This window comes from Micromesistius poutassou (assembly GCF_964030765.1).
Source record: "Micromesistius poutassou genome assembly, chromosome: 14".
NCBI classification, from domain to species: Eukaryota; Metazoa; Chordata; class Actinopteri; order Gadiformes; family Gadidae; genus Micromesistius; species Micromesistius poutassou.
The window spans coordinates 6,952,160-6,974,833 of record NC_140284.1 but is presented as its reverse complement, the minus strand read 5'-3'; the positions used below and the strand labels follow the sequence as shown (position 1 = coordinate 6,974,833).

Genomic DNA, 22,674 nt, shown 5'->3' with positions numbered 1-22,674 from the left:
TTGTTTGGTTATGGAGAAAACAGTACGATATGCAAGTTGCAGGTAGATCCATCATTGACTTCTGAGCTCCTAGATGTTGAGGAGGCCAAAGCATTACATGTGACAGTAAGTTATATACAAGTCATTCAGTGAAGTTGCACTAGCCGCATAACCTCGATGTAAGAGGACTGGTGATGGCGATGGCGTGAGGCAAAGTCTGCATTTTCTTCTGTCAACTGGCTTGTTTCCATGCCGACCCAACTCAGTGATGGTGTCATCACCATCTGGTCTCTGAGAGATGCCTTTCTCCTAAGGGAAAACATTACACTGTGAAAATGAGACATGAGTCTTAAAATGGATGTATACATTTTTATAAAGAACTTGAGGAATGAAAACAAGGACATAAATAGAATGCCAATTTTCTTAAAAACCTTCCAATAGTGCCAAGCGTCAACTTGAGCCATGATAAAATGCTGAATTGAGCTGCAGTTCCTGTAGAAAGAATGATTGTTGCGTCAAAAACAATGGCGAGAAAAAGCTCTTTAAATCAAATGGCCGTATTGAAAATATGGCCACTAGCAACAACATAATCAAGACTGAGTAGGTTTGTGTATTAGTCAGTGTGTTTAAACCTGCAATATGTAACGTCACTTTTGTTAGTGCTACTGCTGCTGCTACAACAAAAACAACAACAACAAAGTGAAATCTTGAGCAAGGGGAAGCAAATGTAGTAATGACCTTCCGGTAGTCCAGGACTTGTTTTCCCGATGTAAAAGAAGAGCCCCAGAGCCACCGTTATGTTTGCCAGGGCATAGACCCAATGGATTACAAACATTATGAGGACGGAGCACAACGCCTGTAAGAGAGGACTCATACATTTACCTACATTGGACTGATTATGTAATTCATGTGAATGCTATTGTTCGAAACTACTAATGAACTACTAATGAAACTACTGCAGAACATATGTACTGCAGATAGGCCACTGTTCTCCACCATTTCACTTACACCAATCAGAGCAACCCAGTGGTTGCAGAAGATTTCATATGACAAATCAGGCATGGCTCTGATGTCCAAACCCTGGGGCTCAAGCTTAAACGCGGCTCCTTGGAAAGATTTGAGGAATAGGTTAGGATTACATTATTAAACGTCACATCAAAAACAACCGGCCAGCCATGCCATGAAGCCGGTCACCTGTGTTTGGGTTCTGAGGGCCGGCCATCAGATCCTGCTGACCAAGAGATGGTTTACGAGGTCCTTCCACCTGAGGAACCTCTGGTAGGGGTGCAGGCCCAGAGATCACGTCGTCTGCACATGGGTCCTCCGAAACCCCCTGAGGTGGCTCCTCGATGCGGGAGAGGTTAACGTTTTTGTCCAAACTGAAGCTCTCCAACAGGGCCTGCTTGGCTCCGTCCCTGGCTGTCCTGCTCTTGCCTGCGCTGCTGCTGCTGCTGCTGCTGCTCGGCGCTTGTGTCATCCCTGACTCCCCCGCGTCGCTCTCCACCGTGAGGTTCCCATTCGGGTCGAGCGAGAAGATCCGATCCATGTCCCGGGTGAATTCCAGCAGGGTTCCTTTCCCGGTGGCGGGACTTTGGTTCCCGGAGCCGTAGTTGTGGTGGCGGACCTCCAGGAGAGGCTGGAGGTGGAGCCGCTTGGCCGGCGGCGGGGCCTCCGCCTGGGCCTCGGTGGGCGGCCGGCTGTAGGCCATGGCCACGCTGAAGTAGGAGTAGTCGACGAAGCTGTAGGTGAGCAGGAAGTTGATGGAGACGATGGGCGCCAGCACGTTGACCTGGCCGATGAAGATGAAGGCCATGGTCACCCCGGTGGTGAGGCATATGGCCGCCACGGGGGTCCGGTCGGGCCCCCTCTGTCAGAGCCAGAGACGGGCCCCGGATTGATATGAGGGAAGACGTTTGTGTTAGTTGTGGTAAGTATGTTTGGCTTAAGGTGTTTCCACTTTTGGCTGCAATCACCCATGGCAAAAAAAAAAAGTACCCCAAATATTTTTTATTTATTTATTTAATTTATATAAATTACTTAAAAACACGCTACTGCACCCCCCTCCGTTATTACCTATTCATTAGAGAAATAAACGCCTCTGTAAAAAACACTGGTTGCATTATGAGATATATATATATATATATATATATATATATATATATATATATATATATATATATATATACATACACACTGTGGGTTTGGGACCTACGCACTTTGTATCAGCCAAACAGCCTTTATTTCTATATATATATAAATAAAATATTACATTAACAGCTCATAATAACTTTTCAGCTTAAGTAACCCTTTCCATTTCAAGTTGAAACTGCAGTTTGCCGTGGAGCTAGACTAGCATCAACTCTGAGGCTGGCTACCCTCCAAGGCTCACCAGGGCTGGGCCCTGCCTGCCTCCCTTCCTGCGTTTGTTCTGGAGCTTTGATTTGGCCCAAGATGTCTGGGGCCTCATTCCAAGCCCAATTAGAGAGGTCAGGACTAGACTGCTTCTACGGGAGGTGCAAGGAAACAGGGAGAGGTGTGTGTGTGTGTGTGTGTGTGTGTGTGTGTGTGTGTGTGTGTGTGTGTGTGTGTGTGTGTGTGTGTGTGTGTGTGTGTGTGTGTGTGGGGGTGTGTGTGTGTGTGTGCGCCTGTGTGTGTGCCTGTGTTATTGTGCCTGTGTTATTGTGCCTGTGTGTGTGCCTGTATGTGTTTGTGTGCGTGTGTATGTTTGCACACGCTTATGTCCGTGTGCGTGCATGTGTTACATGAGGTATTGGGGGCGTGGTGTAGCACTAATGTCCCAAAAGTCATGGCTGTGATGATGCAATCAGTTCCTTCCATTCTGTGAAGTTGAGTCGACTACTCTATAATTAGTCAGTCCTCTCACCCTTTTTCCACCCACCACACCCCACTTTACATCCAGCCTCCAAGGCAACACTGATCCATTAAGGGTCCCATGTTAGATGTGGAGATTGACAGTGTTATACATAAAGAACAGAACGACATAACACAATCCATCATAAATTTGATCATGATGTCCCCCCTTAAACAAAAATTGGGAAATACGTTATGTAACAACTATCTACATAGACACATTTAGTTTTCATATCTCAGTATTTCATAGTCAATTTGATGTCTATATATAATAGAGGACATATGCATATGTTGCTATATTTCAAATGGGTATATTGTACCACCTTAGTGTAGTGTATTTATATATTAGTTTGTTTATATCATTATTATTTTTTTTTTCTATTCTCTATTTTGACGACCAAGTTCCTGTGTCAGGAATGATTCCCCTGGGGAATAATAAAGCCCTTAAATCCCCCGGGGTAGAAGGACCCAGCCAACCACCCACCCTGTGTCCCAGGAAGGCCAGGGCCGGGATGACCCTCTCCTGAGCGATGCACTGGAGGATCCTGGGTGCGCCGTACAGGCTGCCCATGCAGGAAGCCAGGGAGGAGACGTAGAGGCCCAACAGAAAGAGGAAACCCACCAAAGAGACCTGCAGGAAGAGGGAAAACAAACAAGAGTGGGTGGGAGAGGAAGAGTCAACACCCTGTCCAGCGTTGCCTCGGCCAGACCAAACAACCCCTCCGACCGACACAGGAACAGAGAACCTTCATCTCGGAGAGTCCATTTTTCATCTGTGGCAAATTGAGATCAGACACGATGGGATTGACTTACATGCATCACACCCGCTCGGCCGGTCCATTGTTTCAGGGAACGCAGTCATGCACATGTTGACGCACAAATCCTCCACCGATAGCATTGGCCCTAGCTAACGTGCTGAACTATCTCAGGATGTAGGAACAAGCAGGGAAAGGAGATTTGGATAGACTTTTATGGTGTTCTGTGTGTGCGTGTGTGTGTGGCCTCCTGTTTGTAGCCCTGCTCAACCCAACTGAGATATGTAATGGCTGGCTATATTAGCAGCAGCTGCTGTGAAGGACTCTGGGGAACAACAGTATCAGTGGGCCCAGACCACAGAGGGCCCATCAAAATCTCCCTGAAAACACAACTTTTCACATCCGCAAAATGTATGAATATCAATAGGCATCGCAGATTATTCCTGTGGCCCATAATAAACCACAACGTGGCTATCTGAAAAGGACACACTGTGTAGGTCCCTATTTAACCTATCGCATCAGACATGGAACTGAATATCATCATCTTCCCTTTAACACCGTGGCCCAATTGTTAAACAATCAGGCCTAGCAACACCAGAATTTTTTACTTTAAAAAACCCTCAAGATTATGCCTATAAAAACCAGACTATCAGGTTATATTCTATTCCTTTGAAATGTTAAACTTCCAGCGCCCATTTCCCCAATAAACAAAAGTCCATGTAGTTTCATGATGACAATGGAGACAAGAAGACGAGGGATACCTTCTCCGCGATCAAGAAGTCATCCCGCAGCACCTCTCTGGTGCAGATGGCCCCCAATAGGAAGACAAAAACCAGATACAGGAACCAACTGTGGGTCACCAGAGGTGGTCATTGGTTATCATTGGCTAGAGGGGGTCATTGGCTATTCACTTCACTATTGGATTTGGTACAAAATGGAAATGTCAGAGATGGATTTGGTACAAAATATAAATGTCAGAAATGGCAACGGAGAACCAAAAACGTCTGACCCCACAGTCCCCACCAACCCAGGTTTATTGGGGGTTTTGGGTCAGTAATTTTTGACGATTATTGAAGAAATATCTCCCATGTCTACCTCTTAATCCCAAAAAGTAGCTTAGTCTAAATACACAACGTCTTTGTTCTGCCAATTGGGTGTTTGTCATAGGTCTGGATGGAGTCTCCAGTTGTGTAAGCGGCTGTGTTTAGATGCTTTATGGAGTACCAAAACAGGGACCTACGAAGTGCAGACAGCTGCCAGCGTTCCCACAGGGATGTTGCTCTCTGGCCGCTGGAGGTCTGAGCTCATGTTGAACCCTGCCATTACGCCTACACACACACACACACACACACACACACACACACACACACACACACACACACACACACACACACACACACACACACACACACACACACACACACACACACACACACACACACACACTCCTATATCAGAAATGTGCATATCATAAGTGTAAATAAAATAAGCCTAACTTATTGTATTGTATTTCATGCATCCAGAACTTTTTGAACAGACTTATCAAAAACAATTGTAAATGGTGTGTTTCTCTAGCATTTATATAGCACTAGTAGAGATCACCCTTATCCTAAGAGGAGTTGTGATCACCCTAACCCTAGGACACAAAGAGCTAAACGTAACCCTAACCCCAAGACAAGTAGAGACCACCCAAACCCTCGGACATTTAGAGCTCAACATAACCCAAGAGCAAGTAGAGAACACCTTCAACCTAGGACAAGTAGAGACCACCCTAATCCTAGGACAATGGTGTTTATACTGACCTGTGGCGGCAGGAAAGAAGACCCCAAACACGGTGAAGAAGTTCTCCCCTGGGCTATAATCGGGCAGAGAGTTATTACTGAGCAGCTCTGGCGTGTATCCGATAAAACCGTGCCCTGAAAGAGAGACAACATCCAGAGGTCAAATCCTTGAGTTCATGGTGAGGAATGGATTCATCCAAAAACAAAACTAAAACTAAAACTTTCATGATCGAATGGTCCTCAAATGTCAGTAAATACCGGTATCTGATTGTATGTTGTGAAGGATAATTGAATGCATATGGTTATGACGTTTTTAACGTTTTAAGTGGGATAGCATTATTCACCTCCCTTATTCTAAGCAAGGCCATGAACGCCTGACACACAGACGGCTGCACTGGGACTCAAACAGGTGCTAGGAGAAAGTATTTGCTCCAGTGAAAGTGAACAGCTGGAAAGGAAGACAGTAGGCCCATGTTCCAACTTCTCTGTGTGTGCGTGTGTGTGTGTGTGTGCGTACGTGTGTGAGCCCAGGACATTAATCCTACAGAGGCTATTTTCAGTGGGGGCCATTTTAAATCAGCAGCCAAATATTCGAGCCCTACCTAAGTTAAAACACTGGCTACTTCCCCCCTTGGTTATCTTGCGATGGGAAAGAATGTGTTCTCACAGATTAATGACATGTTTATCCAAAAGGAAGTTGCCGCCCTTTTTCTGAAGTTCTGCTGCTTCCAAGGCTAACAAAAACGACAGCAGCAAGAAAGAACTAACCAGAACTTGAGGTCCAAGCGTTGCTCTTGAGCAGTACCTTTAAGTACGGTTTTAAATTCCAAATTCAATAAAGTCTTGTACATGTTGTGAACCAAAGGGAACACCCTCTATCCAAACAATAAGAATACAACATAGCTTTAGCAGCTGCAGTGCAGTATGCATTCCCCACCCAGAGGGTGTGTGTGTGTGTGTGAGACAGACTGAGCTTCAACATGAACACTAGCATTTAAGGTCTGACGTGATTTCAGAATGCAATTGCTGTCATGATTTACACAGGGAGTAGATTGCACACAAATAATGCATAACAAATATCCTTGTATCAAAACAATGGGGAAAATGGTTTATTTAAATAGTTGGGATTAGTTCAAGGAATCTTGATTATGTAAAAATGTGAGAGAGATATATATATATATATATATATATATATATATATATATATGAGATATATATATATATGACCCATTTTCCGATTTCCCATTTTCCTTATTTAAATTGTATCATTTTAGTGGTTTTAATTTTTTAATGTCCAAATATATATTAACCTGTGAAAACGAATAAAATCGTAAGCAGAAATAAAATGAAAGAAAGCACCACTGAGCATACACGTCACAGAACCCAATAACCCCGAGGGGGTTTTGACATCCCTTTACTGTAACCGTGACAGCCCTGCGGACATGTGGCTATCTCGGGCCCAGCGACACTTGGCCGCGGGCCGGAGTCCCCGCATATTCCCTTTGTCGCGGCCTGAACGCTGCTGAGTGGTAGTCAACACCCTGCTCTCCCGTGACCCATGACGAGGCACATCAAGGCTTTTCCACTCCACCGGGGGAACAGAGTTCAGAGGAAGTGACAGAGCGAGTCTAAGTGAGATCCACGTACACAGGGAGGGTGGCTTAAGGATACGTTCCAATTCAATACTGGAGGTTCAAAGGCGTCCCCCGCTGAATTGACTGCCACACACCACTTTCTTTTATCTTCCCCCCCACACCCCTGTCTAATAATGACCTCCTGGGCGTTGCTAAGTGTTGGTTATGGTCCGGTGGTTTAGGTCTGGTCCCGTGACGTGAGCACAGAAACTGCAGATGCAACTGAACAGTACGCAATCAAGATTGTTTTCTAACTGTTGTCATTTTTGTTGTTTTGTTTTATTTCCATGTCTTTGTGGTTTTTATCCTGGTTTCTTACCTCCTATATACACAACCCCATTCATTTTTTGTGATATTGAGTGAAATGATATTTATTTTTTATTGAAGCTTTTTTGTGATCTTGAGTGAAATTATATTTATTTTTTATCCAAGAGCTTATTGAAACTCAATAAATATGTAATCGCATTGCGATGCGGTTAGTTTCTTCAACTTAAAATAATCTTTATACACGCAGCTTGAGTAATGGTTGAGAAACCTGATGTGAGGGGAGGGAAGCACAAAAAGAAAGGAGGGAGAGACGAAACATCTGTAATTGTATTTGTCCATTGCTATGCTGCTCCGATAGTTTGAAGACACACACAGGGACCCCTGACAGCTACAGCGGGGTCACAGGACCACAGGAAGGCCTTGTCATGACCACTTAAACACTCGGTATGGGGGACGGAGACCAGACCCTCGACAAGGACAGGTCCACCTTGCTTGTGAGGAGCTAACCAGTGGAGCTTATCGCGGTCTTAAGCAAACCATTAAAAAAGGTACAGACACGAGGTGGAGCCAACAATAATAGTTTTATAGCCAGAGTATGCTTTGGCCGTGCTGTGGCTATCCTCCTGTTCGATTAGTGGTCTTCTTGTGTGTGGCGAGTGTATGTTGCTAACCAGGCGCCACTGGCAGGAACCCAGTCTTTGTGCCCCTATAGGCGTTGGCTGGCTAGGCCGTGCCCACTGGTTAAGTTAAAGGACCTACTGGCAACGTGCCATTGATGAGGTCACTACAAAGCATGCCGCCGCTTTTAATTTGAAAAATGTGGAGAACTCTTGCACCCCCGCCCCAAACCACAGTCCCGTAAAATATATTATATATATATAGTGTATGTGTGTGTGTGTGTGTGTGTGTGTGTGTGTGTGTGTGTGTGTGTGTGTGTGTGTGTGTGTTGTGGACAAGATTAACTTTAATCATGCCTAATCTGACAGCATCCCAGTATTGTCGCCGTGAGCGAAAGAAAAGACGGCTACTCTGCAGAACACACTGCTCTTCCTCCTGGACAGGAAATTGATAATCGTTGAGCACAGGAAATGTGGAGGAAGATTTCCTGACAGCAAGCATAACAAGAAAAAAAAACATCCGACCTCACAAAAAGAAATGTACAAAGCATTTTCAGGACACGATAAACACGTTCACTTCATCGTGAAAAGATCTTGCATCAATATTTTATACAAACATATCCTATTTTAGGTAGGCAGCTTCATTTTAACAAGACAAAACGGATCTATCTGGCATTAAACAATAAAAAATAAATACTTGCATATGTAAATGTTTAAGTTACTGGGCTCTTGGCTGAATTCCAAAATTAAGCCAACAGTGCCACCTACTGGTTACAACCCCCCAAAAAAGAGAAGTCTCATCAGAGAGGGGCGTCATTCTGTCCTTAGGCACTCTGTGCACTGACAATCCAACGTAATGGTATATTGAGTACCGAATAACACTTTTTAGGTTGCTACAGCAATCTCTTACAACCTTCCCGCCCTTGGTGTGAGTGGGCAAGCGGATGTGTGAGTGAGTATGCGTGTGTGCGTGTATGCGTTTGTGCTTGTGTAATGACGTGTGCCTGCCCTCGCCACCCTACCTGGGTCCAAGTGTGTGAAGGTGCCGACGACAAAGTCCAGCGTGGACACGGCCAGTACGGCCAGCAGCAGCAGCTGCAGGCGGACGATCCACTTGACCCCGGCCAGGTTGATGCCCAGCAGGCCCAGCAGCACAGCCACCGACATGCCCCGCACCACCCACTGGCTCTGGAGGCCCAGCAGCTCGGCCACAGACTCAGAGAAGCCCGTGATGTACATGGCTCCAGCCACACACTGCCACGGCAATGCATTCAAATACATTTTTATTCACAATAAAGATTAGCACTTTTTTTTTTAAAAAGGCACTGGCTGATGAACAATGGCTGATGAACAATGGCTGATGAAACCATCATAACCAGTTCTCCTGGCTTCACCAAAACATGTGTCACCAATGTCATCTGATGAAAAGACTTCCTTGTACCGATTACCGAGCGAACATTACACGAATGCAAACAAGGCATAATACACGGAAGTCACTTTGACAGATGACGTTGGTAATGGATGATGTAGCCAGGAGAGTCTTGAGGCTTGGATCACCCAGACCGGTATTGTGCTTAAACACTGCCCAGAAAAAAGACCAATAAATACCAGCATTAGGCCAGTGGGCCTAATATCTGTTGGTGGTTTTCTTTTTGCTGGAATACATTCTATAGATTGGTGCGTGTGTGGGTGCGTGTGTGCGTGTGCCTGTGCGTGTACTCACCTGTCCGAACACGTAGAGCAGGCCCACTGTGCCGCCCACCCGGCCGCCCAGGACAGTGGAGATCATGGAATAGACGCCTCCGCTTCCCACACCGCAGCGCTCAGACACGCCGATGCCTGACATCACGGTCACCAGGGCAACCAGCACCACCGAGGAGACGAGGACCATGCCGAGCATCACTCCTGTGTTTCCCTGAAGGTCCCCACGGGGTGGGGGTCATCATCACAACACACAAGACACCGGTCATCTGCTCGCATCTGACTTTCAGGAATCCTCCAAGCTTGTGGTCCGGACCGTTTTAGACCGTGTTCACGTTAAGATGTTTATGATCACCGAAAGCTAAACACAGAAAACTGTCCCGAGAAGTTTGTCATAATAATACCAACACTTACACTTAAACTAGTCTTTATTAGTTTAAAGATTGTTACGTTTATTATTTTTGCTTCCTTTTCTTTGGGGTTACAAAGTGTTTTAACAAAGAATAACGATCCGATACAAGTCTATATAAAATACATGTAAAATATAAACCTTAAAAATATTTTAAAAGCAGAAAAAAGCAGCATCAATTTGAAGCCCGCCAGGCATAAAAACGGGTTTATAAGTGTGATTTTAAAACCAATGTCCATGGCATATACTTACAACCAGGTAGCCGGTGCGTAGGAAGAGCACCACGCCAAAGATGTTGATCATACAGGTGGTGAAGACACCATCCCAGGTGCCGAACAGCACAGGCTCCCACACAAACATCTTGACCTTCCACCAGGGTTGGCTGGGCCTTGGACACCCCTGGTCAGCCACCACCATGTGAACACATACAATGGTTGAAAACAGACTGATTTATATCATGTAGCTCCCATTTTGTCGTGATATTTGCAGTGCCATTTAGATCCTCAAATCGATCCTCCTTTTAGTACTGCCGTATTATGATGGGGGACGATTAACTATCTTATGTAAGGACTGTATAGTCATTAACTAGTTAGAGACATTAAGTCTACTAGAGCTATTCAGTCATCAACTACATGGATTAAGATATAGTTTGAAGACAATGAGTGAAATGAAGGAAAGTCATAATCACTAACATGTCTCAGTAAACCGCAGTATCCCCAGGGTTCAGTAGATGGCGATCTACCTGTGCATCTTCATGGAACAGATCGCGGACGTGTCTATTGTTTGTGCTGTTGGAGGTGGACGCTTCACCAGTCGTCTTCACCAATGTAGCATCCCTCTTCTGGTCACTCCTCAGAGTCCTGTCCATTGTTATCCTAAAGGAATAACTCACTTACGTTATCCGAAGCAAATGTCACCCGGCTAATTGATTTCCTAAACTATGAATGAAACTGCCAAAACAGAAGGTTATGTTGAAACATAATTTTCCAAGTTACATTTTTTAAACTTCTTTAATAGGTCCGATTCCTATCATTGTATTCTACTGTGGGACGTCAATGATGCATTATTCTTGAAACTCACCTGCAGCACGTTCAAACAGGTGTGTCCGTCTACGATGCCGGATGCGCCAGGTGTGCCAGGTGTGCTGAGGGGAGAGGCTATAAATGGACGGCTGCCCCTGAAGAAACCCGGACCTTGAGGAGTTTTATAATTCACAGGATGGTCAAAATAGTGTGAACGTACATTAACATAAAAAATGTATGCAGATTTAAACATCGTTTTTAGATACTGAAAAGATGAAACGTTTAAAGATGCTCGTATTAAGATTTAACATCGTTTTAAAGTGCTCGGGATGAGATCAATGTGACAGCCGAAGAGGCCCCTTACCTTCTGGAATGCAGGCCGCCATTAAAAGGCGACCAATACAAACAATCAGCCGGAGAGCGTGAGATACCTTTGGTTCCGTTAGTCCCAGCTGCTTGTCGAAACGCCAACAGGTAGACTGGCCGCGTGCTGTTCCTTTATTGTTCCAGGATGTGTGTTGGCGTCATCGTGGTTTGTTAGCTTTGGCAGGTTTTCCAGTGGGCAGACTTGGCAGTCTACCATTATTTATTGACTGCGGACTACAGGAGACGCATACAACCTCGGAGTAATTGTGGAAAAGATAACGTCAGTTTTTAAAAACCACGGGCGTTGGAGTTTGAGGACATTCGGGGCTCAGCAGGGATGACTTCTGGGGGTCCCCTGTCCTCCGGAATTTTATTTATTTATTTATATATATATATATATATATATATATATATATATATATATATATATATATATATATATATATATATATATATATTTTTTTTATAAAGAAGCTATGCTGCAGAACCAGTTAAATGCACTTGTTGACCTATTCTCTCTCTCACTCAGTGTTTGATCAACGATAGTCTTTGGGGGCTTTAATGCATGATCAGGATGAATAGATCAGGGGTATTTCAAAATAATATATATTTGAGATCTAGGGATATTCAGAAAACATCTAGGGCTTTTGCCTCAGATGCCCAGACCCAACACCCCACGAAACTAACAATTACAAAAAACATACGTAAACAAATACAGATTATTTTATTGATAAGGACTTGACACAACAATCAAAGCAATTTCATCTGATCTTTACAAACAAGATACTGCAAAAGAAAAACTAATCTTATTTGCTACCTTACTGAAAGTCAGCTACATATAAAGCCACACATTAATATTCATGACATTTCACACCAAACAACTTCCAAGAGACCATGCAAATTAACTACAGCAAAATTACAGCAAATTTGTCTTTGCTGTAGCCTGACCAATCCCCCTGGAAAACAAAAGGTTAAACAATAGCCTAGTTACCATTAACCTTCAAGATTGTGTGAGTCTAACAGAAATGAAAGGGATAACAGTATAAGTGCATATGATAAACATCAGTGCCTTATGCAACATGTTTCAAAAATAGGTATTTTATCAAAAGTTCATCTTCAGACATTTTAACTTTTTTTTTTCTCCAGTTTAACTTACACAAGGACACTTATGGCCGTAGTATGGTTCCATTACTTAATCAAAAAAATAAGACATTGTGAGTTGTGAAACAACTCATAAGTGGTTACCCATTTAATTTGGTGAAAATGAAAAGCAGTTGAAGGTCATGTACAATCTCCAAAAGCATTAATCTGCAAGTGTGCTTTTGAAAAGTGCTTATATGTTGGTAGAAAGTAGGCCTACAGTTGTCCTTCCAAACAAATATGGATTCATACAAAATAGGGGCACAATAAACAATATTGGTGGTGCATGTTTAGCAACAAAGACGCTATAGATAACTCATTACCTAACTCGTAAAACGTGATTAATCATAAAACGTTATCAATCATAAAACCAACAACATGTCTATTAGAACATAAATCACCAATAACCGTAAGTTTGTAGGTGTTTAGATTTCTCAGTGAGCAACAAGCATCTGCCGATATTGTCAGTTTACAACAAAAAATAAACAAGATATACACAAGTATAAAAACAACCTTACTTTGAACTGAAAGGGGATTGTTGACAATGGGTGCACTGCACTGACAGTCTCTTGCCAAAGTGTTGACACTTAACTGTCACATACCAGCAATTGTCCAAACAAAATAGATCAAATACTACAACCTAAACTATTTACAGCAGGGTATTGGTATATAGCATATCCATTCTAGAAGGAATGTTCATAGAAGATTAATGAGCTGTTTGACGTATTAGTCAATTAATCTGTACCTGATTGTCCGTAGAAATATAAGTAAGCAGGAGTGTAGATCTAATGTGAAACAGTTTGAGTTTACAATTTCAGTGACTTCTGAGAAAGACAAAAACAATACATAAACAAAAATCCTCCCGATGCAAATTACACCAATATAATTTCTGTTGCAGTAAGGAAATGTCAGATTCATATATTTCATATAAAACTGTAGTTTCTTCAAGGCCAAATAAATTGTGTTTAATCAAAATAACAGATTGCCTTAAGACAAGAGACATTTGAAACTACAGGCTCAAACATGATTTTATATTCATATACACACACGGTGGGAATATTTAATAAAATGTTTTGTTTCTAACACCAGCTATACTGCTAAATATCTGTATTTGTGCTATTTGTTGCATTTTAGCAGAGGTCAGGCCTGGTCTCAAAATCTTAAATAATGACTTTAAGTCCAAGTATATTTCACCTTTTAGGAGAAACGTAAATAAACTAGCTTATATGTATGTATGTTAATGTGCAAGTGAAAAACTGCCTATAGCAATCTGTAAAAAAAAATAGAAAATAAAATTAAAGCAACACAATGGGCATGAAAGAAAAGGCACAGATGCAAAAAAAATAAGAGGAAATAAATTAAACCAAATTGCCATTCAACCAGAAGTTGACATTACCTCAATACAGGAAACAATACCCCAGAACATAACAAAATAAGCTCCCAAAGAGATATATGAAATGACTGCTGCAACAATATCTGCATCTGGAAGTCCTGCTGTACAGGTTAATGACATATTCCAAACCAGCACAAACACTGGTTCATTACAGTGGAAACAATAAAATAATAAAAAATAAAAAGAATGATCAAACAAGATGCAGACTAGAAAAGGCTTGAGAAAATAAAGACAAAGAAAAAAGTAACACAAAAATCAAAGCTGAGTGCACACTAAACATGGGGTATTGCCAATTGTTTCATATGAGGCAGCTAATATGATCCAATCACAAACAGCTATAACCTGTGCATCATCACAGAGGGTGTTCCACCCTGATGTTGGACTTGTAATTGGTTAATCTTTAATGCACTGCCACTTTACTCATTCTGGTGACAGAAATATAAATAATCAGCAATCCACATTCAGCATCAATTGGGTGTCTGCACAAATGTAACTTATTATTATCAATTTCTATTATTGCAAAAGCTAGATAAGATTACATCATTCATGTCAATCATGTTATAGAATTTATTCCATAAACTCAAATCAGTTTTCTAGATCCTTAGAATTGACCTAATCTTTTCTACAATAGATACGAAAAGCCAAAATAGTCTCTAATAAGGGCATGGAACAATAATAAAAAAGATAATCTTGCACGATTTTAAATAAATCGGTGCTCTTATTTTGCGTATTGGTCGTCAACAATTAGAAAAGCACTTAAGAGAGCAAAATAAGTAAGCGTTAAGAAATAATCAACGTAACCCATTTCTAGTGATTTTCCCCTGAAAAACCCAGATGATTCTGTAAATATTAGGGCTGTGAGTATGTTTGGGGAACATACATTGAAAATAACAAACATTAAAAGACAACGCTCCATTTGACCACTTATTTTCTTCATGTTTAGCTCCTCATGTTTAACTGGTCTTGAAGCATGACTGACGGTACAGTTTGTGCTATGCGTCACTAGAGCACCTCTCTAATGTTTTGTGGTCAAATTTGCAAAGATATGCAAATATTTTTTTCCAGCCAACCTTAGTAGAGAAGGGTGCATATGTGTGTTGGTGGATAGATGGGGTGAGGTTCATTATGAAGTCTACACAATAACACTCATCACTACACTTAGAATATTTAAAAAAGGTTTTTAAATGTATGTGCAGGGCACAATTTAGTTTTCTTTTAATGTCACATTTTATTTTCTATTATTTTATATAGAAACTTCTGGAGGACATAAAGTGGCAAAATATTTAAATCAATTCATTGTTGATTATCAAGGTGACATGTACATTTTTTGAAAAATCCATCATTAGGTCAAATGAAGAAGAAACAAGAAAAATAGTAATTTAGGACTAAGATTAGTACATCCACTCCACTTTGGTTGCATGATTGACATGTTTTTTAGAATGTAGGGGAATCTTTTACACTTGCTTGATTTCTATTTAATAAAGCTAAACTTGGCAGAAAAAACATTTTCTCTCTAACACAATGCTTTGAGCAAAAGCCTTATTATGCAATGAGGCAGACAGAGGGCATAGGATATAAAGTGCCATGAAGTGCCAATGAAATGATTACAAAACGTCTTTTCTTTTTCCTTTCCTCGTACGGTCAGCCAAAGTTTTCACTGGACAAAACGTCAGGAGAGGAGCTTAGCTGAGACCTGGTCTCTGCAACTGCCACTAAAGGGAACTCTGCGAAATCTGGGCCGTGTCCCCGCAAACTGACCTGTCCGTTGGCAATGGTGAACTGTGACGAGGCCCCCACCGACCGTGACGACTGGAAATGGGATCGAAAGTTCTGGTCAAAAGTGCTGATTTGGAAAGTCTGCAGCATCGCCTGCGGGGAATCCGACTTCTTTGAGGGAGAAACCTGTTCCAAAAAGTCTTCCTCGGACGGCGACACCGCAGCGGGGGACGTGGTCTCATCGCCTGAAAAGGAAAAGGAGTGCTGGGAGTCCCCCACCAGCAGGCTGAAGTGAGGCTTCTCCAGAGTGGATCTCAGTGGGGAGCTCATGCCCGACTTGATTCCCCTGCCGGGAGAAGGGAACTGTTTCTCATTAGAGAACAAGGGCTGCCCCGCCAGCGTGGGGTTCTCTGTCCCCAGGTTGAGGCTCTGGCTGCTCAGGTAGCTGTCGTTCTGGCTGGTCCGCTCCAGAGCTTGCTGGAGGAACTTGGAGTACTCGTGCAGGAGGCTGACCTTCTCGGTGGGCGGCTGGGGAGGGGCACTCGACGCTCCCAGGGACTCGGCCGGCTCATCCGCCGAGACCTCCGAGGAGTTGATGGATATGCTGGAGGTGACCTCCGTGTCGGCCACGCTGAACGATATATCCGACTGCCCGTTGGCCTTGTTCGAGTAATGGTCCAGCAGAGTCTGGAAGACCTCGTCCGGCAGCACGTTCTTGTCGTGGGCCGCCTTCATGTCCACGGCGGCGCCGATGGGCTGGGTCTCCAGGATGGTGGCGGGGACGTTCTCGTCGATGACCGACGACGCGACCGCCTGCGTGACGACGGAGGGCTGGGAGGAGATGGCGCTCACGTTTAGAGCGTAATCCCGGCTGTGGTTGGTCGCCATCGACGCATGCAGGTAGCGCTTCTTCTTGAGGAACTGCATGGCGTCGTCGTAGTTGGTGCTGCTGGACGCTGGCTTGGCCTGTCCGCCCGGGAGTGCCTCCACGTGCTCCAGCTCGCCGTGGCTGTCCACGTCAAGGAGGCCTTGCTTGTCCACGATCTCAAAGGTGTACCGCGTCACCTTGCTGCTCTCCTCAAAAGGAGACAAAGGGGAGAGGCTACTGGTCGGGGGCAGTTCACTGGACTGCTTCAGGCTCCTCTTGGGTACTTTCTTCAGCACCAGCCGGGGGGGCCGACTCTCTTTAGGCGACGCCTCGCTCTCCTGGTTCCGGTGGCCCGCCGGCTCTTCGGCGAGGTCCATCGAGTAGTCAGCGATGACGTATTCGTGTTTGACCTTTGAGGTGACAGCGTAAAGAGGTAGACTTTCAATTTTGCCCTGTCTCTGCTCCTCCTCCTCTTCCTTCTCCTCCTCGTCTGTGGCAGGGAGGACAGAAAGCGCCTGGAGGTCCACTTGGGCGGCCGCGGATGAGATCGATCCTGGCGGCTTGTCACCGGAACACTTCTGGCGTTTCTTCTTGGGCGTGGAGGAATCTTTGGCAGGGAACGAGAGGCTCAGGCCGTCCATGTCGCGAGGAGGCCCGGTTTTCCCGGCTGCCGCCGCCGCCGCCGCCGCCGCCGCCGCCTTGTGGGCCTTCCTCTCTCGCTGATGGCACATTCGCCTGTGCTTCAACACCCGGTCTGTTCTGGAGAAGTACTGTGGAAGACACATTGCACAGTGTTCCCGCTTAAGTGTTAAAGGCCAGCGTGCAAGGTGGCAAGGATGATGGGCCAAAGCCGCATTATTTATACCCAAGGAACAGATAACTGTTGATTAATTACTCAATCACACGGCTTGATGCTCTCGACTTTGCCATTACACTTGTCATTCACTCCAACTCTAGCCTTCAGTTACCTAATGGTAAAGTTCATTTTTTGGTCTGCATGTGCACATTGCTTTACTAAATGAGTTTGTTTGTAAGTGGATCAAATTGTACTTGTCTAATAAGTCATTTAAGATAACTTTAAGTTAACTAAGACATGGAACTTGTACTTGAACCTGTATGTTCAACTGGTCAACTGACCTGGTGACAGTAGTCACACTGGTAGGGCTTTTCCCCACTGTGGGTCCTCTTGTGTCTCTCCATGTGGTACTTCTGGATGAACCTCATTCCACACTCGTCACAACGAAAGGGCTTCTCCCCTACACACCAGAACAAAAGTAAGCAAAAATGTTAAAAAACTAAACAAAACCTTCCCGTCGACCTTTAATGTTCTTAAAGGGATACTAACTTTAGACACTAGTAGCCTCTCTGGCCTCAACATACTTGTGCTTGGTTTTTCTATATCTTTTGTGCACACGCAATGCAACAATGTTACAAAGAATTTAAATTTAAATGTCTACGGATGCACGCAACCTGGTGTCATTACACCCAATGTACACTAGAGGGTGATTGAACCAACTACACAACCAATCAGCCAATATCTGCAGTTAATTGATATAAAAAAGAGCAAAAGACAAAGTCACCCCTTTTTTCCAAACAATAACTGGTGGACAGTCCTAGTTTGCGTATACTATTGCAGTGTAACACGCTTTTCAAAAGTACAGCAATTGCAAGATTTCAATGTTTATTAGAACCAAATGTGTGTAGAAACTAGAAATATACTAGCAACCACGTACCACAGTGCAAGAACTGTGGTACGGCTTCGAGATGAATGATCAATACATTTAACAGATATTGATAATTCTAGGTTACCACTATGGAAGTGGAATGGAAGAAGTGTGCTGAGAAACATAAAGAGGCTGTTACCTCCGCCATGTCCGAAATATGTGACATGTTGTAGGACATGTAGTTGTCCATGGTGACCATGATAAATATACCCGACTGTGCTTGGCTGAACTGATGTAGTAGCAGGCTAAAGCTGTCAAACTTCGACCTTGGTGTCGAAAAAGATTAATGTTGCTATTTCGCGAAATGAAAATATGGCATATGGGTACAGTCCCATTCAGATCCATGACTTATAATTATTTTATTGACAAAATTGGAAAATAATCACACCAAACAATTGTGTTAACTGTAAACAGTTAACACCTTTTACAGTGAGAATGAATAACTAAACACAATTCATAAATCTATCAAGGACCCACCTCACTTGACATTTAGATACTTGATCCAACCACTGCACAAGTCTACATTGTACGAAGTGAGATTAAGCAATCTCTTTGCAAAAATAGCGAGGGAAAAATTAATTACTTGTGCCTAATGAAGAACGTGCTGGCACCTCACACAATACAGGCCAATACAGTCCACTGCAGTCTTTGAAAAGGGAGGGCGAGGGAGGTGCTGTCTAAAAGTGCAATGAAAAGTTACAAAGTGGAGCATTAAATGATTCACTTACCGGTATGAATTTTCTCATGTCGCTGGAGCAGATATTTTTGAATAAAACGCATATCACACTGGCTGCACTGAAATGGCTTTTCACCTGCAGAGAGTGGTACATATTGTAGGATGATTTTTTTTGTATTTCAAACTTTAAAAATTGCATCACTACAAATAGATCAGAGAAGCACTGAAATGACAGACATTATGTTCTAAAGTCTGGTTCTACTTTGTCAGTCAAGAAATGTGCAAACTCAAGTTCAGCAAAACTTCCAATCCAATAATAACATTAATATAAACTGCAAGTACAAGGCTTAAATTAATGACAATTAAATAACTTTTGTCTAAATAACCTAAATAACCTGTCTGTTCATCTTTAAAACAAACCTTATTTCAGTATGTTGGACAGATAGTTCATTTGGATATAGTCGTGAATTCAAAAAAGAGCATGGCAATAAGTCAGATGGTCTAATCATAGGAATTAGAAATATTAAAATCTATTTTTAAGAATTCCAATATAATTTGTAGCATCAGTTTGTTCATGTTTGTTAGTATATCATTGAACTTGGTTACATTTGATATTGAACTGCTTTCAAACAATTGGCTAATAAAATTAAATAACATATTTACATGGAAATTCTCACCAGTATGAATGAAAACATGCCTCTGTAGATGGTAGTTAGTACGAAATGCGGCATTACAGTGAACACAAACGTGGCTCTTTGGGTTTTGGAGCCCCAATGATCCATCATCATTGATAGTGAGAATCTAAAAGCAAATAAAACAAACACAAATCAAGTCATCTAACTTACATCACTAGGGCTGCAACAAAAGAATACATATTTTTTACATTGATACATCTACACATATTTTTAATTATATATTTAGTCTATAGAATGCCATGATGAATGACGAGTGCAGTCTTATTCGAGTTATCCAAGCTCAAAGTAATGTCTAAAGTCGCAATGTGTAACACTTCAACTAGCTTGTATCTCAAAATAAGCTGGGCCTATCTGTAGTCAATCTCGCTCTTCAATCTGGGGGATTAATAAACTTTTATCTATCTAGCTTCAATAGCGATTTGTATCATAAAAAAATCACATCCTAAAGCTGATATATTTTAAAAGTTCTAAATGCTGACCAACACATACATCTCTTTGTTTACAAGAGAGAATCTTACTATTGACACTCACACCAGCCAGCCAGCCGAGCTACTCCAGTTTGTGTCACACACGCACAGCCAGTAAAGAGTTGGCAGAACACTGTTGATTTATTTAAATTCTCAAAGTCTCCTACTAACTGGGAGGGGCTCAAACATACACATTGCAACCTAAATGGTGTTTGCTTTGTCTGACAAGCAGCCAGGAATTTTTTAACAAATCAAAAGTGGATAAAAGTAACCCAAGTTTATAAATACACTTAAATCAAAAGTCTACATTTCAGTGTTTCCTGTCAAGTGCACCTTGGCTGGCGAGTGTTGCTTCCTCTTCTTCTTCTTAGCACACGCCGTCTGCTCCTTCCCCTGTTTCTTCTCCCTCTTCATCTGGTCCAGTGGCTCTGACAGCCTCATCTCCTGTTTGATGCTCAACTGGGGAAGCAGAGCATCACAAGACAGAGGAAACAATGTTCTTTGGAAAATACGGAAACTAAGAAGCACAAAGGTCTGAAACAAAGATGGCACTAAAAAAATGCACGACAAATACGTTTGTATTTATTCAGCCAACACTCATTATTTCTACCATGAACAAATCCCAAAATTTGAGGGTTACTTCGTGGTAATTAACATGTAACCAAATCATCATATTTATGGTATGGTTTCCTGTGTCTTACAATGTGAAACTGATGTTCTTTGCTATGATTTGTTTTAAATATTATAGTAGAGACATTAAACTGAAAGCTAGATATATACATTATTGAATTTCACCTCAGTGATCACTAAAGTACCCATATCAATTCATTGTGTGACGCAAGAGGCTCAGTCGTCACTCTTTTTAAATGACAATGTATGTTTTTGAGATTAACAGTCTATTTTATTCTTTAAGGGGTACTACAAACTCACAGGCACATGGAGGGAGCAGGGCATCTTATTGGAGAGTTTCAGGGGGAAGTGTACTTCCATCCCTCCGCCTGCATCATTCTTGGTCGCCTCCTCGTGCACCATGAGTTGCTCAGGGGGCACGAGGTCATGGGTGACCAGCGAGCTCTCAGTCAGGTCGTCGTCCTCGTCGTCGTCCTCCGCCAACAGAGGGTGGTTGACCAGTGACCGTTGTCCCATGGTCATCACAACCAGACCCCCTGCGCTTCCTAGCCCCATCCTCCCTCCATCTCCTCCGCTGCACTTCAGCAGCATGCCCATGCCCTCTAGCTTGTCATCGATGTTCATCGTTATGGTGACAGGTTGTCAGATCTGTAGACGGAAGAATTGGAGGGAGGCAAAAATGTGGCGATTGTTTATATGCAAATAGTTCGTATGATTGATAGGCCTATATCAATAATGCTTTCGGTGTAATTGTCAATACACAGACACATAGAAATATTCTAACCTTTCGCGAAAATCTTTATTTGGATAACATTGCAAACAGACGCTTGAGATGTGTATTAGCGTAATGATAGTATAGCCTGCGTACGTCTTAAAAGTGCATTTGCCCTCGCATCTGCATGACAACATCTGTCTAAAGGGAAGTGTGCATCTGGTGTCCATCTGGCTCAAAAACAGGTCACCACATTGCAAGTGTCATCAAACGAGTGTGGCTCCGTCCCTTTACTTAAGAGCAAGCTCGTCGAAGGCCTGCTTCGAGGTGATCTTTTAGGTGTTAGCAAGTTGCAGCCACCGAAGGTCCGCCTGACCAGAGGTAATCTGCTCGATACTACACCGTTTTAATAAGTACACAGCGTCCACGTACCAATGTCACGTCCCGTGCAAACACAAAGAGTCCCGCATGTCGAGACAACCGCGAAGTTCAACCGAATAGAGTTTATTTTTGCACGTTTCGTGAAACTTAGAAGGGCTAGCTACCTTTGGCGCTAGCACCTTGAGCTTCCTCAGCCATTCTCGTCTATAGGCCCGATGCTGTAGCTGGCTAGTTAGCTGGCCGTCGCTAACTAACTGTCAGAGAACACCATGCAGTGGAGGACGGATCAATTTGTGTTTTATGGAAGCAAGATAGCTTACCCGTTGTACCTTTTAACACGCGTTAAATCCGATTAGTTGACATGGTTGTTGTATAGGACGCTAATATGTGATGATGTTGGGAGGAATAGCGAAAGACAACATCACATTTGGTCAGCCACCGTCGCAAAAGTGACCGCCTATTTGGCGCCATCTAGTGAGGGCAGTAGTGTAGGGCGCTCTTCCGCTTCTTGCTTCAGTCATTATGAAGCCTGGGGCAGTGGTTCCCGACCTTTGACCTTTAAGGTGTACTACTAAGTTGTTATGAAGACCTTACGCAGACCACCTCATATGCAAACCTTATTTAAAAAAAGGATAAATAAATATGAAGTGGCTGAGCAAAGAGTGCCAGTGCCCCCTTAAAAAAATATGTTTTACTGCAAGGCCAGTGTGTTTATTTAACACAAATGAACATAAAACAACACTGGAAAACATGGAACAATGGAAGAAAATATAATGGTATGACACTATTTTATTAATAATAACAAACCATAATAATATATGTACTGAACAATATGTAATATATATTTATTTTCAATTATCTATAATATTT

At 42.9% G+C, this 22,674-nt stretch overlaps 2 protein-coding genes across 3 annotated transcripts; both read right to left on the bottom strand.

The window, feature by feature from the left end:
• Positions 1-125: 125 nt before the first annotated feature.
• Positions 126-10,882, bottom strand: slc12a8 (solute carrier family 12 member 8; the record flags this gene model as incomplete). The annotated part of the gene is made up of 13 exons (XM_084478909.1): positions 126-288; positions 411-471; positions 718-835; positions 988-1,085; positions 1,174-1,846; positions 3,335-3,481; positions 4,367-4,454; positions 4,846-4,933; positions 5,408-5,521; positions 8,927-9,158; positions 9,628-9,819; positions 10,267-10,404; positions 10,757-10,882. 13 exons carry the CDS (start codon positions 10,880-10,882, stop codon positions 126-128), a joined length of 2,238 nt encoding a protein of 745 aa, XP_084335035.1.
• Positions 10,883-12,130: 1,248 nt separating this feature from the next.
• On the bottom strand, positions 12,131-22,236 carry znf148 (zinc finger protein 148). Of its 2 annotated transcripts, none has more exons than XM_084478600.1 (7): positions 22,125-22,236; positions 21,012-21,359; positions 20,415-20,540; positions 19,597-19,720; positions 18,972-19,055; positions 17,657-17,775; positions 12,131-17,289 (listed from the first exon to the last, which is right to left on the bottom strand). In XM_084478600.1, exons 2-7 carry the CDS (start codon positions 21,333-21,335, stop codon positions 15,577-15,579), a joined length of 2,490 nt encoding a protein of 829 aa, XP_084334726.1. In that variant the 5' UTR covers positions 21,336-21,359; positions 22,125-22,236; the 3' UTR covers positions 12,131-15,576. The 2 variants fall into 2 exon arrangements, with proteins under 2 accessions (XP_084334726.1, XP_084334727.1); XM_084478601.1 differs by having other exon boundaries at positions 22,134-22,231.
• Between the last annotated feature and the right edge of the window lie 438 nt (positions 22,237-22,674).